At 27.8% G+C, this 16,979-nt stretch overlaps 1 protein-coding gene across 1 annotated transcript; it reads right to left on the bottom strand.

Annotated features, from left to right (window-relative positions):
* Positions 1-14,881: 14,881 nt before the first annotated feature.
* On the bottom strand, positions 14,882-15,517 carry LOC149055782 (uncharacterized). The gene has a single exon (XM_089226948.1). The coding sequence runs from the start codon at positions 15,515-15,517 to the stop codon at positions 14,882-14,884; it is 636 nt and encodes a 211-aa protein (XP_089083074.1).
* Between the last annotated feature and the right edge of the window lie 1,462 nt (positions 15,518-16,979).

The following is a 16,979-nucleotide window of genomic DNA, read 5'->3' as shown; positions in this document are numbered from 1 at the left end:
TCCAAATGCAGTGAAAACTCTCTATAACGAATCTAAAGGGACCATGTGATTTATTTTGTTATTGAGAGTTTTCGTAATAGAGTGTAATTAATAGGTTTTAATTTTAAATCAAACCAACCATTATAAGTTAACTTAATGTTATTTACGTAATATAAAGTTTTTCGTTGTAACGAGTTTCGTTATAAAGAGTTTCCACTGTATTTTAAGATGAAGATAAAAACATGATAATATAAAAGAAGTATTCTATAATTTTATAATATTCTAAAAAAAACAACATTTAAATTATATAAAATAAATAATTATATCAGAATCAGACTCATTATACGAGACACCGTAGAAAACTAATCCCCGAAATCTTGAATACCCATCCCATTACGTGGTAATCATATGATACATGACTGTAAAGTTAAATAATTATTTAAACCTACTCAGGATATATTTTGTAACATAAGTATACAATTTGTATTAAAATATTAACGAGGAACGGTGGTAAACTAAAACGTAATATTGCCAAAATACTGATTTTTCAGGAGAAGCAAGTTTTTGTTTTTCAAAATTTATAAATTAGCGAGTCATTTTGAATATAATGGAATTTTTTTAGCTGTTTGTATAATGATAATATTAATATATAATGATCATAATAATAATTAATAAACATAATAATAAATTATTTATATTTAAAACGATTTGAATGTTTTTAATATATTTTTAGGGTTACTTTTTAAATTTATCTTCAAACTTAATTATTAAATTTAAATTTAATTTTAGTATGTTTTGGATTAATTATTTTTCTTTTCAGCAGTATCTAAAATACGAGTAATAGTACGTTTTGGAATAATTTACTGAAATAGTTATTTTTGGTGGTGTATTTGATTGGTACCTACATTCTTTTAACATAGGCAATAATACACTTTGTTGTAATAACATATTCAGAAAAAGTACGTATTGATCATCTAAATATTATTTTTATGAAAGGGGAATATTCATTTTGGAATAATCAGTAATTTTGAATAACGGATTTGACCAACAAATTATACGCGTCAATTTATTCTGACGCCAATCGGTTTATCTATGTTTTTTTTATAAGAATCGATATCTAACTCGATTTTGGTCATAGTAAGTTTTGGAATTAATTAAAAAATTTAAGTAAATTATATCCATATATTTTTTTATTTTTAAATTTAATCCAAACAACATTAAAAAAAGCGGGTAAGTGGATGTCGCTCTGCTGTACATTAGGTGGTGGGGTGGACCTCTGACTAGGGTAGGTTAGATTTGAATGCAATGATAGGTATCATTGTATACGAAAAACGATTCTGAACGGAGATGATTTGTCAGTCTAGGATATATTATAGATAATTAAAAATTTTCAAATCTTTGATTTAAAAAGAAAATTTTGTATAAATTTCTAGCTTAAAATAATTTGTGAATTTTCGTAATTTTTACGTATTTAGTCAATATTTGAACTTCAAATGCTAATAAAAAAAAAATTTGCCTACGTATTTTTATAATTTTTTAATTACTATAAGAATAACTTATGAGAAACATTGTATTCAATTTTCAAGTATTTTGATAGGGCCGAAAAAATTTTATCAACCCTTCAAAAAAATTTTTCAGAAAAATTGAAAATTTCAGTTGTCTATTAATATCTCAAAAAAAGTCAAAATATTTTTAAAATTAAATCATGTAAAGAAAATGCCAATCTAAATAACTGGTAAAATTTTCAAGTATCTACGACTTATACTTTTTGAATAATAACAAATGTTTAAAATCGTTTGAGGATATATCGTTATCGTTACGCTATTTCGAAAAAATTTAAAATTCAAACACACTTAAAATTTTTCCTATAACGACGCTTCGAGTTTTCTCTATAGCTATTTGAAGGAAAACTTAGTGTTTTATTTTTAATCCTTAGTTATAAACAGAACAAATTTTATGATTTTTAAACTTCAAAATTACTTGCAAATTTTCGCGTTTTCGACATATTTCGTAAAAATTTGAACTATAAACGCTTATAAAAAAAAATTGTGACTAACGATTTTTAATTTTTTTTAGCTACAATAAGAACAACTTATAAGGAACCTTATATTAATTTTTCAAGTTTTTTTGGTCGTCCAACATTTTTTTACCGACACTTCAAAAAAAATTCTCAAAAAAATCGAAAATTTCAGTGGTCTATAAATAACTCAAAACTTTTTGAAAATTAAACTGTATATATATAACACTAACATAAACATTTGGTGAAAATTTCAAGTATTTACAGTTTTTGAATTACAACCATATAAAAAAATCGAATTGGTCGAAAACTGATTTTGCGTAAAAATTCCCGTTTTTCTGTCATTTTTTTTTTGTTTTTCTCGATTTTTTTGAAAACTGTTGGAAAATATTTACTTTTAAGTGTTTAACCTCTATAATGCACCAAGGATATTCACTTTTACATCGGAAACCACCCCAAATGTTTGAAATTGAAGCATTATTTCGACTAGTTATGCTGTACACAGACACAAAAACAAACATAAAAAAAAAAAAAAAAAAAAAAACACATCATTCACATCAGTTTCCATAACTTTCTGCCTACTTATATTTTATACATTGTATACTCCACGATTCATGTAGAAATATTTCTGGTCATATCAAATACGAGTCAACACCACTGTTCTATTTTCCTTTTGAATAGTATGGGACTTAAGAGTCCAGTAATTTAAAAAAAAAAATGCTTAGCGTCCCAAAATACTATAAGATTTTGTATAAGTAGTAGTTTTGTTACTACACAATAATTTCAAATCCCGGCCATTGTCTAGAAGAAAACAAATAAACAAAAACCGGATAAGATAGAGACCGGTCATCAAAAGCACTCTTCTTATTTTAATAACCTTAACCAAGTGCACACACACGATGCATGCCAGGTACTGAATTATTTATATTAAACTTTATAGCAATGACAATAATAAAGATACGAGAACTTCTGTTAATATATATATATTTTTTTCTAAAGTGATTTCATGAGAAAGTTTTAAATCGATTGAGTTATTATTTTTAAAATTACGTAAAAAAATCATTTTATCTAGATATCGAACATAATAATCGTTAAGGAATTCTAGAGTGCAAAATAATATGTTGTTAATGTTTATAAAATATCGCGTGATTGAAAGGGTAACGTGTCACTCAAAAAATCCAATTATGTATTATTTGTCGCTATATAGAATTACAACGGGTTTGAAATTTTGAATATCTTTCCTTCCAATCAACCAAAAAATAAAAACTTATAAAACTTGAGTAAAATAATATCTTACGAATTATTCAATGTGACAACCTCATATTACATTGGAAAAACCAGAAACTTTCATTGATCAACTTCGATAAATCTCGTAAAATACAATACGTTATGTATAAGTATATTATGGGGATTGAAAACTACATTTTTTTTTTTTTTTTTTTTTTAAGAAGAGCAAGTCTTTTTATGACCCTTTTTTCACCACTCCATACGAATCCAACAAATGATGAGATAAAAGTTCTAAAAGCAGATTTGAAGTCCCCGGAATGTCTTATCGAAAATTCTTTGACGCTTTTACATAAATTTAGAATTTAAATCAATTTAATATTTTATGAAATATATTTTGTATTACCTATATCCATAATTTAAAAATCACTAATAGTTTTAAAAAATGCTACCTCATTTGTCCAAAGTAATTTATTTCTCCTCGTGAATAATTATGCCATAATGGCGTGACTTTCATCAACCTCTACAATTCCAACATACACCCTCCAATGTGTATATGTATTGTATAACTTTGATTTTTCTATACGATTACTTTAAAAGACCAATAAAAACTGATAAGCTATTTTAATAAAATATATAAAATTAATCCTGAAAAAAATAACAGTCTCACAACGAAATGTGAAAATGTAAAGTATACATTGTGCGATACACATATTGGCAAAATGATTATTATATAAAATAAAAGAACTTGAAATTATGGTAAAGTAGGTAAGTATAAAATAGAATTATTTGTACTAGAATCATTTACTTATAATATAGACATATTTTAAATCAGAGTAATTTAAAAAAAGGACATTTTAATGTTTATATGTAACTGTTTCCATTCTATCATTTTTTTTTTTTTTTATATATATAAAGAACAAAACATCGAACTTTTGTTTAAAATTTATATTCTTAATGTTGTCTTTTGTAACAGCGATTTTCATTTAAATTGTTATATTTTAAGTTATACTATCACATAGAATTTATGAACATTATTTGTTCTATAGTTATTGTGTGGATTTAAATTTTGTCAGTGTTCCGACAAAACAATAAAAGGTCTGCAATATTAATAACTAAATTAGGGAAAACATTTTAATTTGGGGTTTTTTTTTTTTGTTTAATTTTTATATGTTAGTTTTTAGTAGGTACTTTGAAAGTGAAAAAATTAAATTAGAAGGTTAAATCACTATTTGCATACCTGTTTAAACTTTTCCGAAAAACTTAATTATATGGTAATTGTTTAAAATGAACAGAATCTCACGGTGAGCACACACCGTTATTTTAATTTTGTATCACTTCTGGCCAGACTTTAAAATCATTAGTATCACGGATGTTACATATACTGTACAAAACATTTTTTTTTTTTTTATAAATTTTCACCGTAATTGTTAGAGTAAATAACCGACATGAGCAGTTTTACGACGCATATAACTTAATTTCGGCCATTGTAATGCATACAGGTTCCGCAAATGATTAAACCATATTATTACAATATAATTTTTGAAAGCTTGAACAACATCAGTCCACATAAAGTCAACAAATTTTGACGATACATTAGTTCAGATTATAGACCGTTCGGATCCACCACGCTTGTTTGATCATCATATTTTGTAAACATTTTTCACTTCCGTCTCCGTTACAAATCATCACACTCTTTATAATATTATATTCGAAATATTATATTAAAAATCTGAAGACAAATTTTAATTTAACGGAATGTCGGTACGTGTAGTAATATGGTATATTATATATTAAAGTCAAATATTTAATTGGCAAAGATTATTAGATACGTTACCTTGGCACCACTAAGTCATAATTTTAATACTATATATTACTCAAAAACTATTTATTATTATTTTTGTAGTATAAGACCTAAAAAAAATCTAATGAGCTATTATAAATATTTTATAATTATGATACAGTGGTCGCCCCTTATTTAAACTCCTGGTTAATTAACTCATTCGCATATTAGACTCAAAACGACTGTTCCCGATTTACGCGCATACAACGAAAAATATTTGTCTTTTAAACACATACACCGGTTAATAGAGTAGGTTTGAACCAAAGAAAGGAAAATCTAATGAACTTTGGATAGATTTTTATCAAAAATAAATTAGGTACCTAGCATTTTACAGAATTTATTACCTACTTTATTTTTAATTGAACAACATTTTTTTCTATTAAATACACATATATAATTTGTATATTTTCTTAAGTAAATAAGTGTATATTTTTAATTTTTTGGGGGTCTCTCGCCTTATTGAATGATTCAATTAATGGATTCAATTGGTTTGGTCTGACAATGAGTTTAATAAGCGGCCATAATTTGTATTATATAATTATTGAATTATCATGTGTAAGGTTGTGTGGAACATTAATCCACAAATATGATTCTTTAGCATCCCTAATTTTTTCATTGAAATTAACATATCTATGCTATGTTAACAATACTACGTTTTTGTCGTCATAGACTAATATTTTGAAAAAGAATTTCATTGACCTATGAAAGACATAAATTCTACAACAAAATGCATTTTTAAAACAATTTTAATTATTACATATAACTTTCTAAATTCATGGCTTTGATGATTTTCTGGCAAATATTGTGATTTCAAAACGGGTCTTTGAACGATTTGTTTGGTTGAAATTCAAAATTCATTCCATACACATTACCTACTGACAGTTCTAACGTTCGGAAAAATATAATATAAATAAATAAGAGAACCTATACGTTAATTTATTGTATAAGTCACCTGTAATCACGCTTACGACAGTCGTTTAACCATGTAAAATGTATTTTAACAAAAATTATAATTCGAACTTTCACAGCTTAAATAGGATTTTGAATGAGAATATTAATATTTTACTTTCAAAACTTAACACATGAGTTACATTCGAAATATTACAACGCCCAACATAAAACATTAAATTATATACTATAAATACAATATAATATATATATATCATTGAATGTTATGAATGAAACTAAACTTAAGCTAAATTTAATAGATATGTAAGTAATTAATGTAAATTAATAATATAACATCAGCTAATAACCATGTACTCGGAACATTCTTAAATTGGATTCATTTTGTGTTAACTCATTTCGCATCAGATGACGATCTTTATGAAAAATACCAAAACCAATGATGTCATACTCTCGGAAAAACGCGCGAGTAACAATTCATCACACGTATTGTATAAATTACTATATTATTATGTATAACGATCAACTTCAGAAGAAAATCCGATCGCTGTGAAATGCGTTATTTTGTGTGAATCGGACGCGTGTCCAGAGGTGAGTGTGTATGTGTGACTGATTGAACTGCACAACTGGCGCCACAGTTCGTCGAAAAATGCTTTCGTTGCACCACACAGCATAATATAATAATATTATTATTATCATTCACTGTATAGGTTTATCGATTTGATATATATACGACTATATAAGCAACTGTATTACAAATGATTTTCCGCGTAATACAGACTACAGACATAAAACAAAGCAACATGTATGTGTGTGCGTGTCCATCTATAAAAAAAAAGGAATTGTACCCGACACGGACAAACGACTCATTTTTACTGACACTACAATTACGTGTTCACGACAGGCATGCGACTTGCGATCGCTTACCGTATTCTATTTTTCTAAGTTGTTATATTCGGCAGTGTTTTTATTTGACGAAGTCTGAGTCAAGTTCAACCAATTCACTTTCATATATACCGATGATGTCTCCTCCCGTATCGACTGATTTTTCTTAGACGCTAAAAACCGTTAAGGTCACCATAATGTCGTTTAAAACTCGCAGCAAATCGATGTACATTAATTATAGTCTGAAGACTCGTTGGTTTTGAAAGCGTTGATTCTTTTAAAGTGATAGATTGTCGTGTGATCCACACGATATAAATAATTAGTCAATCAAAAGTGATATGGATTACTATAAATAATAATTAATCAAGGTTTGGACATAAAATAGTTTTTTCCTGATCAACTTAATTATTAAAATTAAAATAATCTACTATTTTCACAACTTAGTTTTTTCTATTTCATAAAAAAAAAAAAGATAATATGATAATTGATAATTAAACATCATGTTTATATATATATATAACTGTAGTTTATAGTTAAAACTATTTCTACATTTTTTTAAATCACTCATTGTATACAATCTATATGGTTTTAAATACGAATATAAATCGAATATAACCTAACCTATATCATAATATGTCAAACAATTTCTTAAAGCATTTCCAGTTTTGTCAGAAAGATTAACCAAATATGGGTACAATTTTGTAAAAAAAAATAAAAATACGGCATGTATTGAATTCCCTCAATAATAATATGTTATTATTATTATTTAAAAGTAGTATTTCAATCCATTTACCGGCGCGATGTATAGGCAATTTCGCTACATTAGTGTGTAGATGTTCTATGAAATTTTCGGTAAACATAAATCGGTTTTATTGAACAAGTACACGGTTGAATATTTCGTTACTTTAAAAATAATGTGTTTGTACATACCATTAAGAACATTCGTAGTACTAGGTATACTTAAAAATACTGATCCGCCATGTACAATGGTATCTGAAATAGGATAACGACAAAGCAACCGATTTAGTTATTTCTGATTTTAATTTTAAAATAACATAATAGATTAAAAATGCAGTTTAAAAATTCTCTCAAGTTTTATCAATTTAAATTTAAAAATAATTATAAACACACACAATTTTATAAAATATTTAAGTCTATATTATGTACCAAGTACTATACCAATTAACTATTTATAACATTCTACGGCGCATACTGAATAGTATAGATTTCCCTATAATAAGTTCATAACATTAATAAAAAAAATTATGTAATATTTAATATTAATGGTAATAGTTTGTTATAAGTATACTAATAAACTATAATAAACTAATAATTACTTCTATAAAAAAAAATAAGTAATAACTTACTAGTAGTTTTATAAATAATCTTAAGATGCTGTCCCGCCGTTTTTGCTCAGTATCTCTGTATCTCTGGATACATCAAATCAAAATACTGACATATCCAATAATGAGTCATACCCAAAGCATTATTTACAATTGAGTGATATCCTGTTGTTATTTTTTTTCATAATGCGTTTGGATTGAATACTATAAACTATAATTCTTCTAATATAATAACTAGTTCAGCTGTTAAGACCTGTAGTTCTAGAGTGGCAAAAAATATTCGAGATATTGGAACATCGTTATGTTATAATGTTGCTAATTTCGATAAAAATTATACACTCCATTACTTTTATGCCTAATTTTGATCATATTTTTTCTCGAAAAAACACATTACGTTTAATATGGGCATTCAAAAAAATGATCACGAAATATTTATAACGATTAACACGTTTACGCTTAGGCTGAAAAACAATAATGGTCGATTAACTAACCTTAATTTCTAAAACTATATGTATTATATGACAACTATAGATACAGTAGTTAGAAATATATATTATAATAATGTTGTGTTCGACAATATCCTCGTGTTATTATTACGATTCCCAGTTATCTGTTTCCTCTGTAATGATCCGTTTTGGTAATCTTTTCACTGTATCATAAATAGTGAAACCGACCAGATCTATCCTATGTCACCACGTTATGAATTACTGGGCAAGCAATGTGATTTGTTGTAATCCCGGCCATGTATCAATTATTGTTGATTCGTACATTGTTTAATGACAAGTAGTATTGATGTCTCTTCGTTAAATTGTGTGATTATAATAATATTATGCAAGGTTATATTCACGTACAGCATGTTTAGTGTTGACCTTGTTTTTCATATAAAAATACATTTATTAATATTTCAATTTTTGAATATTTAAGCATATTATAACGTACTCAACCCTTTCAGGTAAATACGTCAAGGTATTAAATTTAAAAAAAAAAAATGTTTATATTTCTTACTACTTTTTATTGTAATGACGGCCAAAAAAACTTATTACTAATAGGTATGCTACCTAAAATAATCAAAATTATCATTGGAACATAGTTAGGTTAGATTTAGGATCGATTTCTATATACCTAACCTAGTATGTAGTATACCTATGTAGTATGCCTTTTATCAAATAAAATACATTTCCAATGATAAATATCAGTAGGCCAACCAACTGAAAGAACACATAATTTCCCTTATATAATGAGTGTCGCAATAATCACTAAACACTAAATAATATTTTAGAAATTATTTAAATACCAATATTCCAAGAGTTAACATTGGACTTTTGCTCTTAGAGCTGTATACATTTTTCAGAAACAACTCGAGCTCAAGTTTTTTTTTTAACATATTTATTTAATTTGTACAATTTGCAAGAGAAATATTTACAATAAGCACAGTGGAGGAGTACATAATAGATCATGGTTGGTTTTAATGAAGAAGCTATTCAATAATAGCACTTCATAGCGGGATGGTAGTAATTAACTAAATTAACTAGTTAACAAGTTGACTAGCAGATCACAGCACCAGCTACACTTTAATTTCGGTCAGGGTCACCAGGGATTGTTCGAGAGGAGAGGTTTTAAATGAGACGGTTTCGGTGATTTGAAAGTTTGCGGTGGAAACGTTTGTAAAGAGTTTTGGTGACGTTTTTAACTGTCGGAATGAGGAGGTCCCTATGGAGGGTGTCATTCGACATATAAAAATGTGCTTTAGTTATCTGCCGGAGGCATTTAGATTGAAAAGTTTGGATACGGTTTAAGTTAGAGTCTTTGGCTGATCCCAAGAGTTGGATTCCATAGGACCATATAGGTTTGATTAGTACCTTATACATAAGGATTTTGTTATGGAGTGTGACGTGTTTGGAAGAGAGATGATCGCAAGTTGGATAAAATATTTTATTATAGTTAACATAAAAATAAAAATAAATATATAATGACAGATCGTTTACAGTATACAATAAATAGATAAACAAACTATTTACGATTAATGTAGATACTATGTAAATTTTTCGCAAATTATTGGTTCATCGGATTCAATCATACAACTATTTTTCCCGTCAAAGTGTTACTGTACTTTTACATTCAAGAATATTGTATTATGAGATAACGTAAATAAAATAGAGTATTAAAATAATTTAATAATTCAAAACGATCGTTGAAAATCTGGCATGGAAGAATTTTTTTCAATTATTTTCACAACTTCGTTTAATATTGTAACCAGATTTGTGTTGTCATTCCATGATATCTATTTCAAACACTATATTGATAATGGTGAAATTGTTTTTTTTTTTTATATATACATAATATATGCAGTGATGTAAATCGAATTTAAAAATAAATTCAAAATAATTCAATGATTATCATAATATCGTCAATTATATTATATTTCATCGTGAATTATGATCAGTCTAAATGAGTTAGGGATATTTATCCTCTTTAGTATTTTATAGTCCAGGGATATTTTAATTTACAGAATATTACTATTTAGTGAAAATTTTATTATATTATTTTATTAATATGATATTTCCACTAAAAATATTGATATTGCATCACAAAACAACCAATAAAATGGTGAAAAAAAAGCAGGAACGATTTTTTTTTTAAGATCAGTCCAGAGATTGTAGAAAAAATTATAAACATCTATAACATCACTGTAGTTTGTCTTATATTATATTTAAATTACTGTTTAAAAGATATAAAATAAATAATTTCTATTTATTATTATTTGTATACAATTCATAATTGATGTGCAGAATAAACAGTGTTGTTATATAGTGCAATGGCTTTCATGCACAATATTATAAACCTAAAAATATTTTTGCTATTGTATTATATTCATCAAACATTCATAAACATACTCACTTACTCACTCAGGACAAGTATAAAAAACAGTATATAATCATATTTTGAATTGAAATTCATATTCATTACTTTTCAAAATAATGTTACTCGAAAAAATTAATTTTATAAAACATAAACGTTATGACACGTACAGACATATAGGTATACTCATAATTTAATTTGATTTTTTGTTTTATGAAATCTAAATGGTCAGTCAATATTAAATATTAATTAGTTGATTTTATGATATATTGTGATTTAAAGTGATTTATTTAACTAATAACCTATACTGTATGTCTGTATACCATATGATAAGATACTCAAAAGTCACAGAATAACCACGAATAATATTTTTCAATGACAACAAAGTAGCTTAAATCCTTATTTTATGTTAAAATATAAAATTCTTGTCTACATTTTAACTTAAAATGTCTGTTAAATAATTATGGTACCCAAGCAAACATTTTTTTTAATCGAAATTAATTTTCAAAAAAATTAAAAAAATGATTGTAAAATCACTAAACATATTTTTCTCACTGTTCGCAATCTAAATCTAAATAATCTAATAATAATTATTATTATTATCACAGAATTTAAAATGTAGAAATTTTCAATTAGTTTAGTACCTATTATTATGATTATGATGTATTCATGAGTTATATATAAATATATATAGCTATTTTTTTTTTTTATTATACATAACAAATAATCAACAGCGTATGAAATTTGTATAATCAACCAGAACAAATCTGATATTTTATTAAAAATTTAAATATGAATTTATACTTGTATAATGTGTGATGTTAATTCTCATGAATTTAATATGTATAATTCTCATGAATTGGAAAAAATGAACAGATTCAAAATAATTGTGGGTATACATCATAATAAATAATAATTTATACTGTATCAATGGTATTCACCTGTTTTTAAATGACAACGAACATTCACTACGTGGTTTAGAGGCAGTTTAATAATAAAGACGCATACGATTTATTTATAAATTTAGAATTATTTTTTGTTTTATATTAATAAGAATAGTTATAAAGACGTCGCTTTCGGCTAAAACACTGATTTACAACTAAATACCGTAGTCAACTATGCGAATTATTGGACAGTTTTCACAAGCACAAAGATATAGTGCGTATATAGTATAATGATAATAATAATAATAACAATACACTTTTTGGTATAATATATGTTTAAACTTTAGGAATCGTAAAACACAATTTAATATAATATATTATTATCTAGAATAGGCGAGTTGCACGCGTGTTATTATGAACTACCATGGTGGATGGATGCCAGAAGAACTATACAGAGCACTAATAATAATATATTTTAATTATTGTGTGTAATATGCACGCACGGAACAGCATTATTTATAATTCCACAAATAACCGCAGTTTGTACGATAATGTTTTCCGAGAATTTTACTATTCGACAACCGAGAAAAGTTTTATTATAATATATTATTGCAACACACTGTATCATGAATAATATTGTAGTTCTTATGTTATTTTGCTGGATAATGATTTTTAGACATCTATTATTGTTATTATTATTAAATTTGTCGCAAACAATTACAACGATCGTTTGATACACGATAAACGACCCACACGTGACAACAGCTTGCCAAACATTTTGTTATACTATATTAGAAATACTTCTTATGCTTTAGAAAAAAAATTATATTGTACTTGCGTTTTTCTTGATATCTCTCAAGCATTTGATAGGGTCTGGCACCATGGGCTCCTTTTCAAATTGAAAAAATTTTTACATCCTGTATACTTCCTGATCATTAAATCATATCTTTCTGACAGATATTTCAGTACTCGTTTCGGTGAAACCCTCTCCAGTATAGCCAAAATATCGGCAGGCGTTCCACAAGGTGGAATTCTTTCGCCTGTGCTCTACAACATCTACGCCTCTGATCAACCTCCCCGAATACGCTAGTCGCCGACTATGCTGACGATAAAGCTATAATCTCAATAAATAATGACCCAGTTATTGCCTCCCACCGTCTTCAAAATCACCTCTCCCTCATGGAAGAATGGTACACCAACTGGCGGTTGAAAATAAATCAGTCCAAATCCATGCATTGTACTTTTACCCTTAGACCTCCTACCTGCCCAACTGTCTCCATTCATGGCATCCCTATTCCAAACTCACAAACAGTTAAATATCTTGGACTAACTTTAGATCGTAGATTAACCTGGGCCCACCATATTAAGTCTAAACGAACAAACTTAAACGCTCGTTTACGCCTTCTTAAAACATTTATTAACAATAACAAATTCACTAATATCAACTCAAAACTGCTCATATATAAATCTTTAATCAAACCAGTCTGGACTTATGGAATAGAGTTATGGGGTAATGCAAAAAAATCAAATATAAACAAAATACAAACTTTTCAAAACATAGCACTCAGGAAACTTCTAAACGCTCCTCCTTACGTCTCAAACCACACTATTCACACTGATCTAAAAATGAAACTGGTACATGAAGAAGCTATAGATCATTACCAACGCTTCCACAATCGTCTTTCCTCAAATAGCAACCCGCTAATACGTAATCTTGCAGTCCATACTATTCCTGGTAACCCACCCAGACGTTTAAAACGTAAATGGTGTCGTGACCTACTTGCTCACCCCCCTGCCCTCAACTAATCATTTACAGAATATCAGTTGTTTAACTAATTATTCTAAAAAAAAAAAAAAAAATTTAAAAAATTAAAAAAAAAAATCAATCAATTTGAGTGTCATTAGTGGATGACTTCTCACGTCAAGCGTATCATGTTGTAAATTCTCTAACCATATAAACTTATTGTGCCCCTAAGGTATAGATTGTTCATCTCGAATAAAGAAAAAAAAAAAAAATATTAGAAATACGTATATTTTACAATCTGTCTGATATTATAATAAAATATGTAAATTTGATAAAAGTCTGGTAATAACATATAATGCGAAGTAGACATTGTGACATATTATTATTAGAGAAAATATCCATATTTTATTCTCAGCAGGGATAACGTTGTATACATTATATAATATAAAATTCATTTTACATATTACGTAATTTAGTCATTATCGTGACGCGTACAATAATGTAATAATAAAAATAATAATTCATCTAAATTCATTTTTTTATTGTTTTAAATATTTTTATAATTTCGTAAATAAATTATCTCACGTATTCAATTTTTATTCCACAACGTTAATTCTTATTATATTGTTTCGTTAAATTCAATTATCCGGATTTTGATTATCCAGAATATCACTGACATTATGCATTAGTAAGAATAATTGATGTTTTACAGAATTGAATTTCTTCTTATTAAATTGTTATCATAATAAATTAATTCAAAAGTTTGCGAACCTTTCTCGCTTAGAAACGGATTATGTTTATTAGATTCAGAGAGGATATAATTTAAATCAAAGGATTGAATGAAAACAGATTTTTTAAAAATCATTTGTATAGCTTATATTATGCTAGATCTGAGATATTTGTTGTACTCAAATATTTATGGAGAGTTTATCTGCATTCTAAGGCCATTGAATTCGGGATATTTCGTTTGATAGAACTTACTGAATTATTATTATTATTATTATTGTTATTTTTAAATCACTCTCCAATCTCATATTTTTTTTATTTTTTTTTTTTATTAATAGAATCAAGTCCGCGGCTACTATGGCCATTGGACGAACATTATATTTACAAAATTATACATAGTAATACATTTTTATGTAGAGATACAATATATAAAGGAGAGAAAACAATGAAACATTACGTTAACTTATTGTATTAGATTTTGTTAAGAAGTCCTGTGATGCGGAGAAATTCCAGGGTAGTTGTGAGATTGCTCTGCTCGGGGCTGAGTAATTCAGAGAGCTGGTCCGGAAGGTTCAAATCTCTCCTTGCTTTTTCGTAGCATCGGCAATCCGTGAGGAGGTGTTTGACGGTAAGAGGGGAGCCACAGACGGTACAATCAGGGGGTTCTCCCCTCTTCATGAGGTGTTGGTGGGTTATATGGGTATGTCCAATCCTGAGGCGAGTAATGACTGTCTGGTGTTTCCTGGATATGTTTGCAGAAAACGGCCAAGGGTATGTGGTTCTTTTGATTTCATGTAATTTGGTTGTCTGTTCTGCCCATTTTTTTTCCCATTGGTCATGTACATCTTGAGCAATGATTCTCTTAACGTCTTGGTATGTAAAATCCAAGGACGTGAAAGAGTTATTGGCTAGGTGGGCGAGTTTGGCGGCCTTGTCAGCGAGTTCATTGCCTTCGATATTACAATGACCGGGGATCCACATGTAGGAAATTTGTTTACCGGCAAGTGTGGCGGTGGAATGTGCATTGTGGATTTTTTTTGCTATGTCAGTTGGTTTCCATTGGTTCTGGATACTCGTGAGAGTAGAAAGTGAGTCACTTAATCTCATATTATTATCATGTTAATATGTATCTTACAAGAGAATATTTTATTAATGCATTTTTGATTCATATTTTATGTAAAAAAATACTTTGAAATTAAAATCAGTACCAGTTATTGCCAATCCACTGACTGCTGTTATTATAATAAATGATTATATTTGTCTGTATCACCAAAGTTGAAAGAGCAAAAATTGTCACCAACTTGTACCGACACGTCCTACCTTCATTGACAGTGTGACCGGAATACCGGAAGAGAAGCATTATAATCACCTCACTAATTCAGGTTAAGTGAGTTGAAAGTTGAAACATTGATCGGATATGAGGATTCAGAAGACTACAAGTTACAACAGTTGGTAAACTATACGCACTGGTTATGGTGTTCAACATAGATAATAATATGGAAAAACCATAGATAAAGTAAGCTAATGTATACAACGTAGTGGGTCGTGGTTTGTAAATGTGAAAGAGAGAAAAGAGATCTCTTCTCAAGCACTTAGATTGTTAAATTAACGTATTATCATAAAATTTTGATATCACGCCTTTCTTCTATTATCTATTATGTCTATCCATCACCAAAATAAAACCTTAAATAATTTTTCAATCAATTCAAATTTGATAAGGTTACTTGCTACATGTGGCCTATCCATTATTCTATTGTCTATGCGATGCTCGTAATCATTTGCGTCTCTTGACTATAAACTATAAGGCTATCATAGGTATGCGGTTATAGCCACTAAAATACTGGAATCTGGTACAATTTTATACGTTAAATTTGCACCTCTCTATAGTGTTTATGATAATTAAGATTATTGAATAGTTATGTACGAAAAAACACCCAACAAATTATCGGTAAAACGTTTAAAATTATAAAATAAAAATATAATATATTTAAATCAGTCAGACTGTCTGATAATTGATTGGCCGTGACAGAATTTTTCGATGAAATTTATCATATAAACAACTTTTATATCCTATATAAATATTTAATAGTAAATATAATTAGCGAAATAATTGAACCATATTGAATTAAGGCTTACAGTGCAACATAAGACCGTGCGTTTCGTATTATACGGAATCACTAATTCCAAGCCACGCAATTTAACATTCGGTGAAAAACTGCAACTTGAGTATATATTACAAAATGATCCTAGTCCCGGTTGAGCTCTTGCCTTTTCACAAGTAACAACAGAATATTTTATTTTTGCGTCAACCACGAGTTTAATGTACGAACACCGACAAAAGGATCTCGCTTATTGGATATTTGAGAGTTTTTTTTTTCAAATACACAGTCAATCCAGTCCGACGTATAGGACTTTGGAAAATCAGTAACTGTTTTTATTATCCAGGCCAGAACTGACCAACATGCACAGCTCGTGACGGCTGGGTTCACAAAAGATTTTTATATTTACAAATATTATTTATATCTTCTATCTAATATGTAAAAATAAAAGTATTTTTTTTTCTTTCGTC

Source organism: Diuraphis noxia, unplaced genomic scaffold (genome assembly GCF_037042655.1).
Source record: "Diuraphis noxia isolate RWA-SAM2 unplaced genomic scaffold, SU_Dnox_SAM2 contig0004, whole genome shotgun sequence".
Lineage (NCBI taxonomy): Eukaryota > Metazoa > Arthropoda > Insecta > Hemiptera > Aphididae > Diuraphis > Diuraphis noxia.
This window is presented reverse-complemented; position numbering and strand designations above follow the sequence as displayed.